Below are 22,722 nucleotides of genomic sequence, written 5' to 3' on the forward strand. Positions count from 1 at the left end.
TAATAATAGCCTATTATTAAATGTAAGTATATTATAATTTTAAATGTTAAAGGCCCTTATTATCTGGGAAATAAAATGAAAGAAAATAAAATAAAACAATTTGTTCAAGCACATCATTAATGAGAGGTAAAGCCACAGTTTAGGAATTATATGCTACTCAAAATACTGTTTGTTATTCTACATTAACATTAGTTCAAAAAGGAGACTAGAAAATTACTAAAATATTCAAATATTAAGGTACCCATGAAATGTTATTCTTACAGAAAATACTTACTTCAGCCATCTCCTCTTCTTCCTCCTCTTCTGAAGTCACTTCTTCTGTTGTCCAATTCTGAAACAGAGAAGAGTTTGCCAAAGCTACACAGAGCAAATATGATATACAAAGTACCTGGCAGACTATCAAACACTGTCAGTGCAGTTCCACTGACACTGAACTTACCATTAAAATAGTGATTTTTAAATCCAGCTTTGATTTAACAACATTCATTTGTTTTTCAAAAAGAAACAATTTTGGACAATCCAGTATGCAGATGCCTTAAGAATAAACAAAGGCAATCAAATATAAAGAAGTCTGGAAAAATTTTAAGTATCAACTAATTTAAAATAAGAATTGCATTTATATAGCTATGTATGAATAGCAAGGCTTCTGTATATAAAAAAAAAATCCAAACCGTTATCTCCTTAAACTATCCTTTTATCTTGAAAAAAAAAAAATCTTTCTATAAATGTAACTACCTTAAACTTTAATAAGAGATCAGCTGTGCTATAAATATTTATAAAACTAAAATTATTTTATAATCAACATTTCAATAAAGAGCCAGTTTTCCTTTTCAAAGATTATTTACTTCAGAATCCTCCTCTATAAAACAAAATTGACTGCTCATTTACAAATAAATCTGATGGGAATTTAGGAAGGTTTTTCATATCCAGTTTGGGCAAGGTTGAAAAAGATAAGTTTTCCAGGTCCCAGTCTTCAGTCCTACAGGTAGGACCCAGAATGTCTAAATTTATCAAGAAACTAGGATCCTGAGATCAAATCAGCCCAACCAGTAGCTCAGCCATGCAGCACACATTCTCAAGGACTCTCGTAATGGAGCTCTAGGAAAAGAACATCACCACCTTAGAGGGTAGAATTCTGCTGGATTAGTGAGCTGGAAACGTTCATGTGGGCACACACATGTGGAATAAATGTGTTTGTTTAAAATCTGCTCTTAAAAACTCATTACTCACCTAGAAACTGAATAAGAAAAGGAAAAAAGCAGGCTCCCAAACTTGTGATTCACCCTTTTCATTTCCCTACACTACATACTATAAACCAGACTATTTTGGGTATCGTCTCAAAAACAAACAAAAGGAAAATGGCTAGCCCTAGGAACTTAAACACAAGTTTGGGTACACCAATGACTGAAGAGGCATTTTTGAATGCTAATTTCAAAACCCCAGAGAACCTGTTTTCAAAGCACTTTAAGGTGACACTACATGTTGCCTTAGTTTAAGTCAGTGACCATCAAACTAGTCCCTTGCTCCTCATTTTACAGGTGACAAAGCTGAGCAACAGCCTTCCCCAAAGGACAAATAACTGACTCAAACACAAAGGCAGTTAGGGTTAGGAAATCTTCAGGTAAATTTCATTTGAAGATGTAGCTTGACTTCTCTTCAAACCCACACTGCAAGCAGAGTGGCTCATGGCTGTAATCTCAGTACTCAGGAGATTGAGGCAGGAAGACTGCTACAAGGCCAAAGCCAGTCTGGGCTATGTATTGAGTTCTAAGCCAGCCTGTGCTACACACAGATTGAATCCTTGCCTCAAACCAAAAGAAAAAAAAATCCAGAAGACTTTTATAAAACATAAAGCAAAGTTCATGCAACACTAGAAAACATAAAAGGGTACTCCCAGTGAACCAGAGCGAGAGGGACACATTAGAGGACATACAGCGGACAGAATCAGACTGCTGTGGACAAACTCCATTTAACTGAAAAGATCACTGGAGAAATTAACAGGTTTTTTTGGCAAATGAATCACAAGTACTGTACATGTCTCAACTACAACTGGTAAGGATCACTCTCCTCTATGAAATCCTAAGTGCCTTAATGGCAGGTAGGCCAGACAGCCACAGAGAAAAGACAGAATGTTCTGAATAGAATTCAGTGCAACACTGAGATCTCCTAACAGACTCAGAAATTAGAAACCCCACTGCCTGTACCTCCCCACCACCAGCCACAGCCACAGGAAGAGCAAAATCAAGACAGAAGAGTCACAGCAGAGGAGTGACAATCCCACAAACATCTGCATTAATAAATTATACTGATTGTTGGTATATCTATTCTATAAATGAGCACATAACCAAGTATCATCAGGGTGCTGAAGAAAGCTGACATTCTGAAGAGTACCACATAGAGATCTGAAGCATTACAGAAAAAAAAAAAAAAAACAGAATTGTAAATTCAATGATAATCTTTAGCAACTAACTGAGAAGCTGCTGCATCCACCAAATTTAAAAATGAGTATTACAAAGCAGACATGGTGGCTCTAGGGAATTAAAAAGTAAACCCACAAGATTTTACAAAGAGGAAAACTTAGAAAAGGGCTAAAAGGCCACATAGACTTCTTTTAAACAAGCATTTATGATTAGGAAGACCACACTGAGACATTCATTGAGAGAATATGGACAAAAGTAAATGAAGGTTCAGTGATCAGAAGAGTTAAAAATGAAATAATACAGTTGAGGGACATGGATGATAAGAATACAAAGATCTAACGCTCACCCAAAGGACTAAGGGAAAGAAGTAAAAAAGAAGAGACACACTAGCAAAAGAAATGTCAAATATTAAGTGGGTCTGCATATTCCAAAGAAATTCTGTAAAATAAAACTGCAAGTGATAGAAAAAGACTAAGAATGTCAAAATGGCCAAGCGTGGTGGTGCATGCCTTTAACCCCAGCACAAGGGAGGCAGAGGTAGGAGGATCACCATGAGTTCAAAGCCACCCTGATACTACATAGTGAATTCCAGATCAGCCTAAGCTAGCATGAGACCCTACCTCGAAAAACCAATAAAGAATATCAAAATGAAGACAAAAGGCTATATCTAACTATAAAAGCCAATACAGAATGCTATGAAGAAGGAATTCTCAGAGAACTAGTCCTTAGAGCTTGTGGTTCACCTTTGGAAATGGCTGCATCCCATCCTACCTCCTACCATAAATCACAACTCTAGGTGTTCATAGCTTATGACAGTCCCAGACCACAGTGAACCTAGGCTGGCTCAGAGACTTGCTTGAACTAACAGAACATGGTTGACAGGTTAACTGAACCTGTGCCACATCCAAGACTCAAAAGAATGCCTGGCAGCTTCCAATTTTGTGTTCCTGGAAGCCAATACTTCAAGCTTCAAGTATCCTGAAGAAATAGAAGACACCCTAAAGGAAGAGATGCCATGTACAGAAAACAACCAAGTGAAGAAATACCAAGATACCAGGTGTGCATGTAGTAAAAAAAAAATGAAGCCATCTGGGACATTTAGCCACATTTGAACATCCAGACATACTAGTTCTAGCTGCCATGTGACAGACATAATAGTCCACAAATGAAACCAGCAGGTAGATTCCCCAAACTAAGTCTGATTAGTCCATCCAATAGTGACAATTAATTGTTTTAAGCCACTAAGGTTTCTTGATTTGGCTTTTTAAGACAGGACCTCACTTTGTATTCCAAGCTGACCTCAAACACATGATCCTCCTGCCTCAGCCTCTTAAGTGCTAGGATTATAGCCATGTTTTGAGGAACCTGTGCAAACAACAATATGCAATAAAAGTTTAAAAGTTATGACTGTTGGGCTGGAGAGATGGCTTAGTGGTTAAGCACTTGCCTGTGAAGCCTAAGGACCCCAGTTCCAGGCTCGATTCCCCAGGCCCCACGTTAGCCAGATGCACAAGGGGGCGCATGCATCTGGAATTCGTCTGCAGTGTCTGAAGGCCCTAGCACGCCCATTCTCTCCCTCCCTCCCCCCCCCCCGCCTCTTTCTCTGTCTGTTGCTCTCAAATAAGTAAATAAAAATAAACCAAAAAAATTTTTAAAAAATAAATAAAAGTTATGACTGTTCAAGTAAAATTTCCAAAAGTTAAAAAGAGTATTTGAGGTCTGGAGAGATGGCCTAGCAGTTAAGGCATTTGCCTGCGAAGCCAAAGGACCCAGGTTCAAATCCCCAGGACTCACACAAGCCAGATGCACAAGGGGTGCATGCATCTGGAGTTCATTTACAGTAGCTGGAGGCCCTGGCACGCCCATTCTCTCTCTCTTCCTCTTTCTCTCTCTCCCTCTCAAATAAATAAATAAAATATATTTTTTTAAAAAAAGAGTATTTGAGGGCTGGAGAGATGGCTTAGTGGTTAAGCACTTGCCAGTGAAGCCTAAGGACCCCGGTTCGAGGCTCGGTTCCCCAGGTCCCACGTTAGCCAGATGCACAAGGGGGCGCACGCATCTGGAGTTCGTTTGCAGTGGCTGGAAGCCCTGGCGTGCCCATCCTCTCTCTCTCTCCCTCTATCTGCCTTTCTCCCTGTGTCTGTCCCTCTCAAAATAAATAAATAAAAAATGAACAAAAAAAATTTTAAGTCACCCTGAGATGACAGAGTTAATTCCAGGTCAGCCTAGACCAGAGTGAGACCCTACCTCGAAAAACCAAAAAAAAAAAAAAAAAAAAAAAGAGTATTTGAGAAAAAACAAAAAGTGTAAGATAAGAGATACAAGAGCTAGGTGTGGTGGTGCACGCTTTTAGTCCAAGCACTTGGGAGGCTAGGGATGAATATTGCTATGAATTCAAGGCCAGCCAAAGCTACAGTGTGAGTTCCACATCAGCCTGGCCTGCAGTGAGACCCTACCTTGAAAAAAAAATTAATAATGTAAGAGATATACAAAGACTAACAGAGAGGTCCAAAATCAAGTGAACACGCAGCCATGGTAGTACATGCCTCCAACCTCAGCTGTCTGAGGTTTGTCTGAACTTCATGAGACCTTGTCACATGAAACAAAATCAAAACTGGAAAGATAGTTCAGTGGATAAAGCACTTGCCTTATAAGCATGAGTACTTGAGTTTAGATCCCCAGCACCCGCATAAAGCCTGACACTGTAGTGGCCATCTGTAATCCCACTATCCCAATCTGTAATCTACTGAGAGATAGGAAACAGTGACAAGAGAATTACTGGGAAACTCACAGGCCAGCTAGGCTGGAGTTTACAGTGTGAGCAAGAAACCCTGTCTCAAAGTCATGACTAACAATTGATGTTGTCCTCTGACCTTCACCTGTGGGCCACAGCACATGCATACCCACACTCACATGTATGAACACACATTCATGCACACATAACACATACCAAAAGAAAAAAAAAAACTTAAGTCCAATTAGTAAGTATTGCAAAATAAACAAAATGGAAAATTGATACACAAAAATATGTATGAAAAAATGAGACTCCAAAATTGAAAGAAGAAAAACAAATACCACAAAACTCAGCACAACATGTATTCATTACATCAAGGAAAGTACAAACTCCTTAAAGACTCCAGAGAGAAAGTCATGCATACACGAGTAAGACTCAGAATGGCATCAGATGTCAACACCATTGGCTAGAAGGCAACAGCAGTCTTTGAAATTCTGAAGTAAAATTACTTCAGCCTGGAGTGATAAATTCAAACGATCACATGCAAGGACAGAACATGACAGCAGTCAAATATTACTGAGGGCTTACCATACAAACAATGCTCTCAGCAATTCCCATGTACCAAGTCACTGAGTACTCATTTTCAGGTACTTTTACAGCACCACCAACATACCTAGAAAGTACTGCACTCTGCAAATGGGAAATGGTGCAGTCAGGAGTCAGCCCACGGGTGTGCTGGGAAGCAGCGGAACAGAGATCCAAACCCCATGTGGTCTTGCTCTACGGTTCTAACAGAGGACTATTATTTTTCAAAAGCTAAAAAAATCAGAAAACATATCACTCTTTCATGATTTTTTAGGCTTTTTACTTGAAGAGTAAAGAGACAAGATGAGAAAGGGAAAGTGTGACATGAGATCCAGGAAACAGATCTATGCTCACAGAGCAGGCAAGACAAAGTTTGAGATGATAGCTATGCAACCAAGCCAGGGCACCCACAAAGACTGGTGCAGAAGATCCAGAGCTACCAGAAGGAAGGATCATAGAAAGACATGGAACGTAACTTTCACACTAAGAATTATTATGAGAAAGAAGACACTGTAAAATAAAAGATGGCATAAGTAAGGAAATGCAGTAAGAGAAAATTCGGTGCTACAAAGTCCAAATGATAGACTATTCATGACTACACATGTTTTAGTAGTGAGTGGCTAAGCAGGTGGTATAGGAACTAAACCCTCATTTATCACAGCAAGAAGTCACTAACTGATAGCTAAGTGGTACATCTAGAAGCTACCAGTAATGGTAAGGCTAGTGGGAACTTGTGGAAGTTTCAAGTGAAGAACATTAATGCAGCAAGATAAACACTATGGAACAACACCACTCAAAATGATGAGGTGGGGAGCAATTGTGCGCCTGTTATAAAAATATGAGCAGTTCCAAAGAATGAAAACTTTATTTTTAGCACTTAAAACAAAACTCACTTCCAAATAATTTGTGTAATAATTAAAAGAAAAATCATCCTAGTTTTACTTTTGATTAAGACAATTTATTTCAGATCTTGAACACTAGAGAATTTTTACTTTACCTGACCCGTGGGTAGTGGTTGATCTAGCATCTCAACATCCAGGTGCTTAGGAAGGTTATATAATCTGCAGAGTTCACATATCAACCACTTCAATTGCTGACGAAGCTACAAAACACATTTCAGTAAATAAGCATTATGTTAAAGAGCCCTTCAAAGACATTGAATAATGCTACAACTACTGTAAGCAATCCAAACAAAAATGAAAAAAGTGTATTCCTGCTCAACTGCAGCCTATGGATAGAGTAACAGTCTTGCAATTATTTTTGAGGGCTGCTAGTATAAGAAAGTTACTGTTTAAAGGCTGGAGGGTTGGTTTAGTGGTTAAGGAGCTCACTGCAAAACCAAAGGACCCAGGCTTGATTCCCCAGGACCCACGTAAGCCAGATGCACAAGGTGGCACATGCATCTGGAGTTCATTTGCAGTAGCTGAAAGCCCTGGCATACCCATTCTCTCTCTCTCTCTCTTTCTCTCTCTCTCCCCTCTCCCTCTTTCTCTTTCTCAAGTAAATAAAATAAAATAAATTTTAAAAAGAAAGTTACTTTTTAAAAAAAAAAAGTTGCTATGAATTGGATATAATCCTCACAGCTGGTATCTGGAAAAACAATGCCAACAAAAAATGCAAAGAAGGAAACTTCAGACACTGTTCAATTTCTACTTGTTAACATCTCTTAAGAACTTAGAATTTCAGACAAGAGAATGAATACATTAATGAGGCTGCAAGATACCTATCGATTATAAAACTTTATATGCTACAATCATATTTATTGTTGCAAATATGATCTAGCAGATTGAGTCCTTGAATACCCTGATATCTAATTCCCTGAGTCTGCCCATCTGTAAGAGATGTAAACTTTCTCAGAAGGGTTAGAGCTAAACTAAACCTCCTTTGAAAACACCTGGTGCCTATTAAGTTCTTAAGTGCTTGCCCAAAAGGAAAAGAAAAAAACTCAGTAGGAAACCTGTCAAGAATAGCTCCTTAAATTTCTTCTCTTCAATGAAGATTTTGTAGGTATAACTATATGCACAAATGTGTTTTCCATTGTTAAATGTTTTTCAGCATGTAAATTTAGCAACTACAGTTTAAAAAGAATGGTCACTAGACTCAAACAGAAACTAATAAAACAACTTACTTCAATTGCTCAGAACAGTTTCCTCAGTATCTCTGACCAAGAAAAGAGATGAAGACCAAGAAGTTTGTGAAGGACTAAGAAAATTGGCTCAGGACTAGAACGGGCTAAACCAAGCAAAGAATAAGCCTTTCCAAAGTGGACAAAGGAGCAAGCAGACATGAGAAAGACTTGACAATAATAAAATAGGATCAAACAAAAATCCTCCTGCTTGAAAGGAAGCAAAAGCCTCTCTGTGGATTTATTACGTATTCAATAAGGTTTGACTTACGCCAAGTACATAATGCAGGTGAAGCTGGGTGATTGGGACGCAGCCCTGGACATTAAGATCTCCAGACTAGACGTGGCTGCAGCAGTGCTACGGGAGGCAGAAATGTGATGGTGGCATACCGAGCAAGGAGAGTACATCTTCCAGGAAGCTTAATTACCATTTTATACTCTCTCCCACCCAACCCCCCCAAAAAGTGTTTGAAAGATGGGGTAAAAACTAAGGTCATAGGGTTCGGGAATCTGAAATATAAAATAGAACTCTAAGTTGCCAGGTTCAGGTATAGGTAACCCGTTTCATTATTTTATTTCGTCCTATTCACCATCACAAGGAAAATTATTAAGGGAAAACATGACAGGGGGTTGAAGTATTCAGAGACAAATGAATATGAATTGAGGTCTAACCATTCTAAATATTTACCCATGGGATCTCTGAGTGAGACTCCCAAGATATACAGGATATATAAATGTATGGGTTTGAAACTGGAGATAAATTTTAGAGAAACAGATTTAGGAATCTCTGAAATAAGTAAATAGGCATGAGAGCAGAATGGCTTGCACAGAGAAAGCACAGAATAAAAGGGCAGACCAAAGAAATTCTCAGAGGAGACCAAGGCAAGATAGTAAGAGATTTAAACAGAAGATTGTGGTCTCATAAGTCCCCCTAGATTGTCAGTAGAAAATGGACACACCTTGTCTTTTTATGCATATCATTTGTCACACAGCTACACAGAGAAGCCCATCAATATTTTTAAATATTATCCTGTGTTCCATTACATTTCCTATATCCACCCAGAAAGAAAAAAAGTACAGAGACAGAGTTTTGATATAGTCTCATATACAAATGAGGCCAGACTGCACACAATAACACTCTATGCCTTGCTTTGTTAATACATCCTGGAACTCTACATGAGCTCATGTGGAAACACCAGATGTGTTCTTTTAAAATATAAGGGAATATTCTATCATAGAATTATACACCACAACTTTTATTTAACCAACTCTTTATTGGTGAACACTAAGTAATAAATGTTTGTTGAATGGAAGAATATTTCAACTACAGGAAAAAAAAAAAACAGTATCTGAGTGCAAAAGACGTAACTTAAAAAGCAGCTACTGGATTGGATAACTAAGAGAAATCTTTATACAACAATGAAGGCAGAATCCTGTTAGAATGAGTTAAAACTCAAAACATACAGAGCATAATGCTCTCCAGAAACTAGACTGAGAATTGACAGAGGCTATAAAGTGAGAGGTTACTTTTTTTTCCTTCATAGGTATATATTTAGTTTTTTTAAATAAAACTAGGTTAATTTTGTATCCTATTCCATTTAATTTATAGTTGGTCTTTTCTTAGTACTCAAGGTTGACTCTAAGGCTTTGCACATGGTAGGCAAGCCCTTTCCCATTGAGCTATATATCATCCCTAGCCCTCTTTTCACTCTTTAAAACATGGTCTCACTAAATTGACTAAGCAGGCCTTACACTTGCCAACCTCTTGCCTCAACTCCCTAAGTAAATGGGATTCTGAGCCTGAATGGCAGACACACACTTTAACTGAGCATTTTAAGCACTGAAAAATAACTCCAATACTTTCTGCTATTACAGGTGGTACCACTGGACCTTCAGAAGCCTCCTTAAAGGAGCCAGAAGTAACTATCATTCTTTCCTATCACCTCCCTGCTGGAGATGTGAACATATGTCTGTCTAGCTTTTAACTTTTACCTCCCACATTCATGGTTCTCAATATCAGCTTGAACTCTTAAAAATACTTTCAAACTGATGTTCTTCTGTTTATAAACTTAAGAACAGATGTGCTTAAACCATGTATAAGTTATTCTGATAAAAATTTGAGACTCTTAACTTCCAGTCAGTTCTCCCAAAACTATCTCAAAATAAAATACTACCCTTTACCTATAGTTTTGCATGTATGTGTGTATGCATGTTTATATGCATGAATACATGTATGTACATGCTTTAGGAAACTCAAGAAGACCATGTCTTCCCCAGTTACTCCCTCTTATTTCCTTGAGACAAGGTCTCTCACATAATATAGAGCTCGTGGTTTCATCTGGCTAGGCTAGCTAGCCAGCAAGCTAAGAAAAGGATTTTCCTTTCTCCATTTCCACAGTGCTGAACTTAGGCATATGCCACCATGCCCAGCCATATTTTTTTAAGGTGGGAGGCTGCGGATCTAAACCCAGGTCCTCATGCTTGCATGGAACTTTCCCCACTAAGCCATCTCCCCAGTCCCCTTTACCTACTCTTAATTCTCATTTGCTGTTTTGTTGTCATTCTTCTTTTTCTTTTCTTTCTTGAGTTTTTCGAGGTAGGGTCTCACTCTAGCTCAGGCCAACCTGGAATTCACTATGCAGTCTCAGGCTGGCCTCAACTTACAGATCCTACCTCTGCCTCCTGAGTGCTGGGATTAAAGGTGTGCACCACCATGACCAGCTGCCTATTTTTAACTTCTACTGCTTTTACCTGTCTGAACCATTTCCTGTATAAACAACATTTTACTTCATATCAGGCTGGGTGACACCTTCTTATGGTTTTATATTTTATTACTGATCCTTCTAAACAAACTTTAGAATAATTCTTTCAAGTTCCAAAAATAAATCTTAGGTACCAGGTATAGTGGCACATACCTATAATCACAGCATTGGGACAGCACGAGGATTGCAAGTTCTAGGCCAGCCTGAGCTACAAAGCAAAGTACTGCATCAAAAAGCAAAAACAGGGCTGGAGAGATGGCTTAGCGGTTAAGCGCTTGCCTGTGAAGCCTAAGGAACCCGGTTCGAGGCTCGGTTCCCCAGGTCCCACATTAGCCAGATGCACAAGGGGGCGCACGCGTCTGGAGTCTGTTCACAGAGGCTGGAAGCCCTGGCGCGCCCATTCTCTCTCTCTCTCCCTCTATCTGTCTTTCTCTGTGTCTGTTGCTCTCAAATGAATTAATAAAAAAAAATTTAAAAAAAAGCAAAAACACAAGCAAATGAACCTGTTATGATTTTTAGTGACATTATATTACACTTATAGGTGATATGAGAAAATGGAGGTAAGTAACATCTATAACAGTCTGCCCATCCTGAAATACTCAGTATCTACTATGCCTTTCACTTCATAAAATTTTACCGTTTTATTAATACATCTTATACATGTAGGTTTATTTCTAGGTCCTTAATTTTTGCTGTAATTATCAACAAAAATAATATTTTTTTTATCTGATAATAGCTGAAATTTGGGACACTATAGATTTTTATAACACAGACTTTTTCTTTAGCTAATTCCTTTACAGCTTTTTGTTTTAGTGGTAGTCATTGTTAATAATCACACCATCTGTAAATAATTACTGGAATTTTTCCTTACGAATTTTATGACATTATGGGAAAATACAATGATAACATTTAAAAGGATATAAGGCTATATAGAATATGAAAAGCTTTATAATCACTGTACTATGGAAAAATACATTTCTTTACGCAACAGTTCCCCCAATCCCTAGTTTGGCACTCTGCAGTTTTAGTTACTCGGAGTAAACCATGTTCTAAATGGACAACTTCAGAAGTACACAATTCCTCAGGAGCATGCTGTCAGGCTGCAGAGATGGCTCAGTGGTTAAGGCACTTGACTACAAAGCCTGAGGCTCATGTTTGAATCTCCCGTCACACGGCGACACAAGCACACGGCGTCGTACACGCACACAAGGGGCGCCCACGTCTGGGGTTGGTTCGCAGCGGCTGAAGGCCCTAGCACACCCCTTCTCTCCTCTCTCTCTGCCACTTTCTCTCTCCCTCAAAATAAATAATAAAAACAGTATATTTTCATTAATTGTTCTAATTTATTATTACTTGTTAATCTCTTAATGTGCCTTCATTTATAAATTAAACTTTATAATAAGCACTTATATGTTAGAAAAAGCATAGTATAATTAGAATTTAATATTATACACAGATTTAGGTCATTACGGGGGGGGGGGGGTTCTTAGGATATATCCTCCAGACATGAGGAAGGACTAGTATATATTTAAAAACAAACACACGCTTTCTACTTCAGCACATTGGGCTTTTACTATAGGTTTACAGTCCCGTGACAGAAAAAGAAGTTCCCCAGCACTACAACTGGTGTCAGCTTACCCTCTCCCTTCACACCCGCATTTATCCTTTCCTTTGCATACTTTCTATCTTACCCAGAAGTCTCTACCAAAGATGTTTTCTTGGTTTAATGGTGAAAAATGCACGGAAGAGAGAGCCCTAATTCCTAAAACAGTTCCTGATCTTTAAAATTATCAAACATGCTTTTATATCCTATTACTTCTTAACATCTAATTTCTACATACAAGGTCATTAAAAAAAGAAAGCAGGTAGGCTTATTTTCTCACCGAGTTGTTGTTCTTAGTATCTTCTAGACGTTCCAGAACTGACGTCAGATTTGGGTCATCAGAGTCCACAAACCATATCGGTGAAGAAGATGGGTAAGATTCCTGTTACAAAGACATCTAGGTTAAACATATTTACATATAGACCAACTCAGATACGCAACTAAACCACACTACAAGTGGCAAGATGATCATGGATCTAAATAAAATACACCAGGGGAAGAAAAGCAACACACTGAAAATTCATGTGGAGGGCTGGGGATGTAGCTCAGTTGGTAGAGTGCCTGACTACATGAATGAGGCCCCAGGTTCAATCCCCAGCACTGAATAAAACTGGGCATGATTGTGCACACCAGTAATTTTAGCACTCTGGAGGTAGAAGCAAGAGGATCAGAGGTTCAACATCAGGCCTGGAGAGATGGCTTAGCAGGTAAGTGTACTCCCTGAACAAGCACAAGGGCCTGAAGAAGCCTAAGAGTACCAGAGTTTGAAACTCTCGGTTCCACATGAACAGCTTGGAGTGGTCATGCATACTTGTCCTGTTGGAGAAGCAGAGACCCAAGAATTGCTGAAGCCCTGCAAGTTCTGGAAGCAGCAAAAGACTGACTTACAAAAACAAGACTAGGTGGTGCATTCAGGCCACTATAGGCAAGTGTGCCATGCATAGGGAATCTTTTTCTTTTCTCTTCTCTTCTCTTTCTTCCTTCCTTTCTTTCTGCATTTCTCTGTCTCTGTCTGCCTGTCTGTCTGTCTCTCTCTCTCTTTCTCTCTCATGCATAAAAAATGGGAACTGGAGAGATTGCTTAGTGGTTAATCGCTTGCCTGTGAAGCCTAAGGACCCCAGTTCGAGGATCGATTCCCCAGGACTCACATTAGCCAGATGCACAAGAGGGTACAAGTCTCTAGAGTTCATTTGCAGTGGCTAGAGGTCCTGGCACACCATTCTCTCTATCTGCCTCTTTCTCTCTCTGTCTGTCACTCTCAAATAAATAAAAGTACCAAAAACATTTTTGTTTTCAAACAAATGGGAATAAAGTAGTTCAAGGCCACCCTAGGCTAATAGGAAGTTTTCAGTTTAAGGCCAGCCTGGGATACATGAGTCTGTCTCAAAACAAACAACAGTAACAATTTTATATGGAAAGAAACCAAATTCATTCTGTGGAATTTAAAAATACAGTTGCTAAATTTAATAGCTTAATCTTGCCTGTTCTATATTATATAATTTATGAGTCTAAAAACAGAAAACAGAACTTTATATAACAAGCAGATGTAAAACAGAATACACCATCAAAGTGGTTTTATCAAAAGCAAACAGAAAAAAAAAAGGCACTAATGAATACCTTCCTTTACAACAAAAAAAGCTTCCTTCCTTTACAACAAAAGGTCTGTCATGGCCTGGATTCTCCAGCATTCACCCATTCAAAAGGCTTTAAAATCTACAATGAACATAATCTCAGAAGGAGAAAAGGAGTTGAAAAACAACAACAAAAAAACTATAATGCAATCTACCAGTTTAAACAACACTACTTTTGCCTTTTAATAAAGTTAGTTTTTAAATTTTATCTGAGTATCTAATCCTAAATTTTTAAAATAAAGCCAAAGAATACATTTCTCCAAATCCTTACACACACTAAAAGTGAATTTTAAGACCTTGTCATTATACTACTGTACTTCTGAGTAGCATACTTAGAGAAGACACTTTGAGATTTATTCCCTCCACTAAAAAAAAGATCTGAGGGCTGGAGAGATGGCTTAGTGGTTAAGGTACTTACTTGCAAAGCCAAAGGATTCCAGTTTGATTCTCCAGGACCCACGTAAGCCAGATGCAGAATGGGGCACATGTATCTGGTGTTCGTTTGCAGTGGCTGGAGGCCTGGGTGCACCCATTAGCTCCCTCTCTCTTTCTCTCTCTCTCAGATAAATAAAATATATTAAAAAATACACATCTGGTGCACAAGGGGGCGCACGCATCTGGAGTTCGTTTGCAGTGGCTGGAGGCCCTGGCATGCCCATTCTTTCTCTCTATCTGCCTCTTTCTCTGTTGCTGTCAAATAAATAAATAAAAATTTAAAATAAAAAAAATAAAAAAATACAAATCTGGGCTAAAGAGATGGCTTAGCAGTTAAGCACTTGCCTGTGAAGCCTAAGGACCCAGGTTTGAGGCTCAATGCTCCAGGACCCATGTTAGCCAGATGCGCTAGGGGGCGCATGCGTCTGGAGTTCATTTGCAGTGGCTGGAAGCCCTGGCGCACCCATTCTCTCTCTCTCTCTCTCTCTCTCTCTCTCTCTCTCTCTCTCTCCCCCCCCCCTCTCTCCCTCCCTCTCTCTATCTCTATCTCTATCTCTGCCTCTTTTTCTCTCTGTTGCTTTCAAATAAATAAAAATAAACATATATTTATGTGTACACATATGTATGTGTGTGTATATATGTATGTATATGTGTGTATGTATGTATGTATGTATCTATATGTGTGTGTGTGTATATATATATAAATATATATATATATATATATATATATATATATATATATGAAAAATTATTCCATTTAGCAGGGCTTGGTGGTACAAGCCTGTAACTCTAATACTGAGAAGCCTTCGAGCAGGAGGATGAATTCCAAAAGGGCAGGGGGACTACTCCATTTATTTCTTGTTTCTTAGTATTTTTCCGTTCTTTCTTAGATTATTACAGCGCAGAAAATAATTTCATTGTTTGAGATTGGTTCATGGTATGTAGCCTCAAACTTGTGCTCCTCCTTAAGCTTCAGCCTCTCAGATATGACTGGTTTCAGAATATAACTTCTAAACAGATGCAGTAAATAAAGACTGCTTCTGCTCATCTGTCCTAATCCATTTCTCAGTGTTGATGGTTTCTTCTACATGGGTTTTTGTCCTACTTATCATCCTTGTGTTGTCATTGTTTTGAGGCAGGGTCACACTCTAGCCCAGGCCTGATTCAATCTCCCAGTGATCCTCCTGCCCCACCCTCCCTAGTGCTGGGATGAACTCGTCACCACAAGCTACAGTTTCTTCTGCCTATGGTGCTGGGGATCAAGCCCAGGGCCTTGCCCATGGCAGGGAAGCACTTTATCACTGAGCTACATCAGCAGCCTGTAAAGCTTGCTTCAAGCAGAATGAACAGCAACACAGGCTGACCGGTCTACATTCAGATTTCAATTGCTATAGAAATAGGCTTTGAGATAGCTGTGGATGGATGGTTGGATAGATGGATGATAGACAGACAGATAGACAGATTGATAGATAATAGTCATTGTCTATTCACAGACCTCAACAATGTTCTTGGACACTATAGAAGGCATCTTCGAAATGACCCCCAGAGTCCTCATTTCTACGTATTTATCTCTGTGAAATCCCCTCCTTGGGACTAAGTCACTCACTTCTAAAAATAGCAAAAGTAATAAGGTATCACTTCTGAAATCAGGTCACAAAAAGAGGACATCTGTCTTGCTTATCTTCTGCTCTTTCAATTAATCCCTGTGATAGAATCCAGCTGCCACAGCAAGTCGCCCCATGGGGAGCCCTACACAGCAAGGAGTAAGAAAGAGCCTTTAGGAGTTGCTAACTCTTAGAGTAGTCCAACACCCTATGAGACGAGCCCTACAGGCAACTGTGAGTAAGGTTGGAGGCAAATACTCTTCCTAACCAAGCTTAAGACAACTGCAGCCTGTACCCACACCTACCGTAACCTGGGGAAGAACCTGGGCCAGTGAAGCCAAGCTATGAGGTACAAAAAGTCCTGACCCACAGAAATTGTGAGACAACTTTTGTGTTATTTTAAGCTGCTAAATTTGTTATCAAACAATACATGAAGTGCTAATTTAAACACCATAAAATTCCAATATCTTGTTTTATCACACAAACTGAGTGTTACCAAGAAATGTTAAGTATACATATATACATACATACATACATGCATACATAAACTACAATTACAGATGTTGGTTCAAAGGAGTTAATAAGCTAAGCAACACATGCTTCCATGCACGAACACACATTTACTTACACAGTTCATTTGTACTGTTTTCTATTAGAAACCAAGGAAAAGACCTCGTTAATGATGTTAGCTGCAGAACTATGTTCAAATCGAGAAAAAGTATTTTTCACAAATACAGATCTTGTGGGGGAAGGTGTGCACACGTGCGTGCAGACACTGGGTGTCCTCTATTACTCTTCCACCTTATTGGTATCCTCCTCTATCATACTCTTCTACTTTATTTCCTGGAGACAAAGTCTCACTGAACCTGGAGCTCATGCTGTTTGGTGGTTGTTTTAGTGGTTGTTTTAGTTATAAAGACTGGCTCACCTGCAAACCCCAGTTGATCCTCTTGCCTCTGCCCCACTCAGCACTGGGTTGCAAGTGTGTGTGTGTGACTTTTTAAAAAATATTCTTTTATTTGTTTTTTATTTATTTGTGAGAGAGAATGGGTGTGCCAGGGCCTCCAGCCACTGCAAACAAACTCCAGATGTATGTTCTACCTTGTGCATCTGGCTTACATGGGTCCTGGGGAATCAAACCTGGGCTTTGGCTTTGCAGGCAAACACCTTAAGTGCTAAGCCATCTCTCCAGTAACACACCTGACTTCTTATGTAGAAATCAAACTCAGATCCTCATGCCTATGCAAGCACTCTTCCCCACCACATCTCCCCAGCCCTACAAGTACAGTTTTAAAGAACAATTTATATGAGGACAGCCAATTACAACATAGCCAAGCCCACAGAAAGTAGGTATTTTTAAAAAACATATTCTTTTAAGACGATAACATGCACATGCATACACTATACATACACACCACACACACAAAAGATTGTGATGAAACTGTAAAAGTTTTCTCTCTTAAGTGTCAATCTTTGAATATATCTTTTATTATTGCAGGTGATAAAGTATAATAAAATATACATGTGCACTGTGGTAAAAGATTTGAGAAAAAGCACTGTGTGACTAAGATGTGAGGTTAATTAGCCACATTAATCATTACCATTGACTATACAATGACTATTCCAACTTGGGTTGTTGGAAATGTTTTCTCAAAAATGAACACAGAGCCTGCCATTTCCAGGAAATCAAAGAACAATTCAAACTTTACAACAAAACATTAGCATTCTGGAACAACTGCATCCACCAGCATGAGGTGAAGCTTCCCAAGAGTATTTTAATGAGAAGGAGAACGACAGGAATGAATATATTTTGATACTGGATGGTGAAATTTATCAATGTTTAGAAAGTCAGCCAAACAATTTATTCTCCAAATGGTCAATGCATGATGCTACAATGCAAGAAGAAAAAAAACCCACTATAAGTTCAAGAAAGATCTAGATTTGTAGAGTAGCAAATAAGAATATGCAAAAGATGGAAGTATAGTTCAGTAGGTAGAGCACTTGTCCAGCATGCATGAGGTTCTATGTTCAATTCCCAGCACTACAGAGAAGGAGGAGGAGGAGGAGGAGGAGGAGGAGGAGGAGGAGGGGGAGGCAGAGTCGCAATTATCTAAAACAGCGATTAAAGTATTCCTTTTTTCCAACCAGGGATGTGTTGAGGTTGAGTTTTGTTTACATTACTTTGAGCGGAACAATACACCACCAGCAAACTATACACAGAACAAAGTGACACAGCAGACATCAAAGAAACGGGCAAAATATGTAAGATTATGCTACTAGTCTCCCTGAATTTTTTTCAGAAAAATGTTTCTTTCCATAAAATTACTCATAACATGTAATAAGCTTTGAAATGTTTTAAATACTTAATTTTTAATGATAAAAATGAAACTCTTTATGACTTCAGTACATTGTTTTAGAGCAAAGTTCTGATCTCCCAAACATTAATAACTGCTGCCTTTGCCTTGCCCTTCCCCTGCCGTTTCTTCCTTGAAGAGCTTGCTACCTCCCTCGGCACAAAACCAGGCCAAAGGACTATATTATCTACCCATTCTCATTGCTGAGCAGCCAAGTGGCATGAAGCGGGAAAAATCTGGATCTGCCCTTAGACTAGCGCTTTCTAGGACAACCTGGATCGTAGGGACAATTCTGGCCAGCATGGGGTGAGAAGCATTCACCTTGCTCAAATGGGAAGGTTACATGGAGCCAAATCACTTATTAAAAGGTTGTAGATAACTGTGCTCTGCCACAAATGTGAGAAGGCTCACTTCATTGCACTAACATATTTACCTAATTGATAAATAAAAGCTGATACCTAGAAGGAAAAGTTCCTATATAGTACCATATCATTCATTCTATCTTCAGAAACCAAATCAGCAATAAGAATTAAAAGCCACATCTAGGAAAATTGCCAAGGACATTACCTATATACACAAGGATTCTGTCTATTGATGGTTCAAAGTGTTACTTAATATAGAAAAGCTCTAAAAAGGCTACAGATTGTTCAGTAGTTCAAGGCACTTGTCAAAGCCTAAAGGCCTGGGTTCAATTCCCCAGTACCCAAGTAAAGCCAAATGCACAAAGTGGCACATACATCTTGAGTTCATTTGTGGTGGCAGGAGGCCCTGGCACATCCATGAGAATTCTCTATCTGAAATTTTTTTCTTTAAAAAAAAAATAGAAGAGAAAAAAAGAAACAGAAGCAGCCATTACTTGTTGTCTTCTGAGTTTGGTAAAATTACAGGTGAATTTTTGTTCACTCTTGCTTCACTTGATTTCTCAATTCCTCACATTAAGAAAATGTCAGTATGCTGGATGTAGTGGCACACACCTTTAAACCCAGCACTGAGGAGGCAGAGGATTGCAGTTGGACACCCTGAGGCTAAAGTGAGACCTTACCTTGAAAAAAGGTAACGTTTTAGAGCTGGAGAAATGGCTTTGCGGTGAAGGCGCTTGCCCACAAAGCCAAAGGACTCAGGTTCAACTCCCCAGAACCCAGGATCAGCCAAATGCACAAGATGGTGCATGCATCAGGAGTTCATTTGTACTGGCTAGAGGCCCTGGAACACCTACTTTCATCCATTCATTTTCTCTCTGTGTCTCTCTTTCTTTCTTTGCTTCTCTTACAAATAAAAACCTTTAAAAAAATGAATGTTTGTTTTCCTTGTTATATATTATCTGCCACCACCCCTGGAAACTTAAACTTCAGCCCAAGTTATTTGCTCAGGGCCTCACCTTGCTAACAACTGAGCCACATCCCTAGCCCTGGATTTATCAGTTTTACAAGGCTTATGTGGTGGTTTGATTCAGGTGTCCCCCATAAACTTAGGTGTTGTGAATGCTAGGTTCCCAGCTGATGGAGATTTGGGAATTAATGCCTCCTGGACGGAGTGTATTGTTGGGGGCGGGCTTATGGGTGTTATAGCCAGTTTCCCCTTGCCAGTGTTTGGCACACCCTCCTGTTGCTGTGGTCCACCTTATGTTGGCCAGGGGGTGATGTCCACCCTCTGCTCATGCCATCATTTTCCCCTGCCATTGTGGAGCTTCCCCTCGAGCCTATAAGCCAAAATAAATCTCTTTTTCCCAGAAGCTGCTCTTGGTTGGGTGATTTCTACCAGCAATACAAAGCGAACTGCAACAGCTTATAAGCACTTTTAACATGCTTTTTACTTATGCCAGTTTTATTTACTTATTTGAGAGAGAGAGAAATGCAGGTAGAGAGAGAGAATGGCCATGCCAGGACCTCCAGCAACTGCAAATGAACTCCAGATACATGTACCACCTTGCACATATCTTACATGGTTACTGGGGAATTGAACCTGGATCCTTAGACTTCACAGGCAAGCATCTTAACCGCTAAGCCATCTCTCCAGTCCCCCATGCTAGTTTTTAAACATTAGATAGTTCCTTAAAAAAGAAAACAAAAAAACCCAGGCAGTTTTTCCTACTAAGAATGAGTATTCCTAACCCAGGTTTTTTTTTTTTTTTTATTTTAGAGAAAGTGCAAGAGAGAATGATAGAACAGAGAGAGAATTGGCATACCAGAGCCTCAGCCACCGCAATGGAACTCCAGCTGCTGCGTTTGCCTCACCTTTGTATATCTGGCTTACATGGGATCTGGAGAGTCCTTGGTCCTTAGGCTTTGCAAGCAAGCACCTTAATCACTAAGCACTCTCTCCAGCCCCCAGTTGTTTGTTTTACCAAAAAAAGTGTGAAGATAAGTAAATACAGAACAATTACCTAAGTGGTACTTCTTCAGGACCTTTGTTCCTGCTCCATACTATTGAGTTTACCGTGATGCTAAAGGCTTGAAGTTGTGTTTCTCTGTCACAATAAGGTTATCATAAGAGTAAAGATTTCAAACAAGTTCATCACTCCATAAACACCTTTCACCTGAAGCATTATACTCAAGATTGTCATTGCTTAAAGAAATTTTTTTTTAGGGCTGGAGAGATGGCTTAGCGATTAAGCGCCTGCCTGTGAAGCCTAAGGACCCCGTTCGAGGCTCAGTTCCCCAGGACCCACGTTAGCCAGATACACAAGGGGGGGCGCACGTGTCTGGAGTTCGTTTGCAGTGGCTGGAAGCCCTGCCATGCCCATTCTCTCCCTCCCTCCCTCCCTCCCTCCCTCCCTCCCTCTCTCTGCCTCTTTCTCTCTGTCACTGTCAAATAAATTTTAAAAATTTTTTTAAAAAAAAGAATTTTTTTTATCTTGTTCATAAGTAACATTTTTTATATAAATCTACTAGAAGGCCAACATAGAGCTTTAAATCCATAAGCCAGCAAAACTGGCAATCAGAGTGCTCAGTTTTTAGTATTGTCCCAAATGGTAGGAAATCCATCTTCAGGGATTTCAAAATTAAAAAATACTAAATGTTACATATACTTCTTTGTGTATGGGCGTCTATGTGAGTTTGTCCAGTGCCCATGTATGTATGAATATGTGGAAGCCAGAAGAAAATCTGTTGTTGCTTCTCCTCAGATACTAGCCACCTTTTTGGAGACAGGGTCTCTCACTGGCCTGGAACTTACATGATTAGGCTAGAAGGCTGACCAGTGAGCCCCAGGGATCAATCCAACTTTTTTATGTGAATCCAACTTATTGAAGGTTCAGAGACATTGCACTTACAGACCCTCTACAGACCAATTACAGGACACATTACTTCCATAGTTTGCTATTCAATAAATGTACAATAAGGAATAAAGTAAATGAACAATACTACCATACAATGCAGTAATAAAAGTCGAAGTACTTTGACAATTTAAAATACCTAATTTAGGGCTGGAGAGATGGCTTAGTGGTTAAGGCACTTGCCTGTGAAGCCTAAGGATCCAGGTGTGATTACCCAGTTCCCACATAAGCCATATGCACATGGTGGCACATGCATCTGGAGTTCGTTTGCAGTGGCTACAGGCCCTGGCATGCCCATTCTCTCTCTCTCTCTCTTGCTGTGTCTCTAATAAATAAGTAAAAATAAAATCAGGGCTGGAGAGATGGCTTAGTGGTTAAGTGCTTGCCTGTGAAGCCTAAAGACCCCGGTTCAAGGCTCGGTTCCCCAGAACCCACGTTAGCCAGATGCACAAGGGGGCACACACGTCTGCAGTTCGTTTGCAGCAGCTGGAGGCCCTGGAACACCCATTCTCTCTCTCTCTCTCTCTCTCTCTCTCTCTGTCACTCTCAAATAAATAAATAAAAATAAACAAAAAAAATTTTTTAAAGTATTTTCTGTTCTTTCAGCACTTCTACTCCATCTGAATACACCCCCTTTTAAAAAATACCAAACCTGTGGATACATTTCCCAAGTAAACAACTGAATGTCTGACCCAGAGGCCACAAAAGCAGAGTAAAAACAGTAACACTTGGTGAAAAAAAAAATGTATAGATGTCCCTGTGATCTGAAAATTGTTTCAATATTCAAAGGCAGGCAACAAACTAGCTACTCACAATAATGATTCTATGTGAACTGAGGCAGAGAAAATATGAAGATGACTTGATGAAACTAAATGCAAAATCAACTGCATAGTTCCAATAACTGCAATTAGGCACTGCTTTACATACATTTCTTAAGAAGATTATCACAGACCACTGTTACAAAGGCCTTGAGGGGGAAAGCCCTGTTTAATTAATTTCCAGTAATGTTTTATATTTGATGGTAACTTTTCCCATTCAATCCTCACCCCTCCCCAACTATCTGACATCTATCCAATACTACCCTTTTTCTGGTCTAAGTTTAAATCCCCCATCCCACAGTTGCTAAGGCACACACCACCACTCATGAAAGGAAAAACTAAGCCTCCTCATCATGTGCCAATTATTTTGAGAAAAG

At 39.4% G+C, this 22,722-nt stretch overlaps 1 protein-coding gene across 3 annotated transcripts in view; it reads right to left on the bottom strand.

Moving 5' to 3' along the window:
* Ube2q2 (ubiquitin conjugating enzyme E2 Q2) overlaps positions 1-22,722 on the bottom strand; it is a 65,120-nt gene that overhangs the window by 35,919 nt on the left and 6,479 nt on the right. Inside the window, exons 1-4 of one of the 3 annotated variants that reach the window (XM_045160909.1) lie at positions 15,791-15,850; positions 12,510-12,611; positions 6,737-6,841; positions 275-331 (exon numbers count right to left, since the gene is read on the bottom strand). In XM_045160909.1, the coding sequence (XP_045016844.1) occupies positions 275-331; positions 6,737-6,841; positions 12,510-12,611; positions 15,791-15,850 (324 nt within the window). Of the gene's footprint in view, positions 1-274; positions 332-6,736; positions 6,842-12,509; positions 12,612-15,790; positions 15,851-22,722 lie in introns of those variants that run through there. The other 2 variants (XM_004660429.2, XM_045160908.1) reach the window with 2 other exon arrangements.

This window comes from Jaculus jaculus, chromosome 10 (genome assembly GCF_020740685.1).
Source record: "Jaculus jaculus isolate mJacJac1 chromosome 10, mJacJac1.mat.Y.cur, whole genome shotgun sequence".
NCBI classification, from domain to species: domain Eukaryota; kingdom Metazoa; phylum Chordata; class Mammalia; order Rodentia; family Dipodidae; genus Jaculus; species Jaculus jaculus.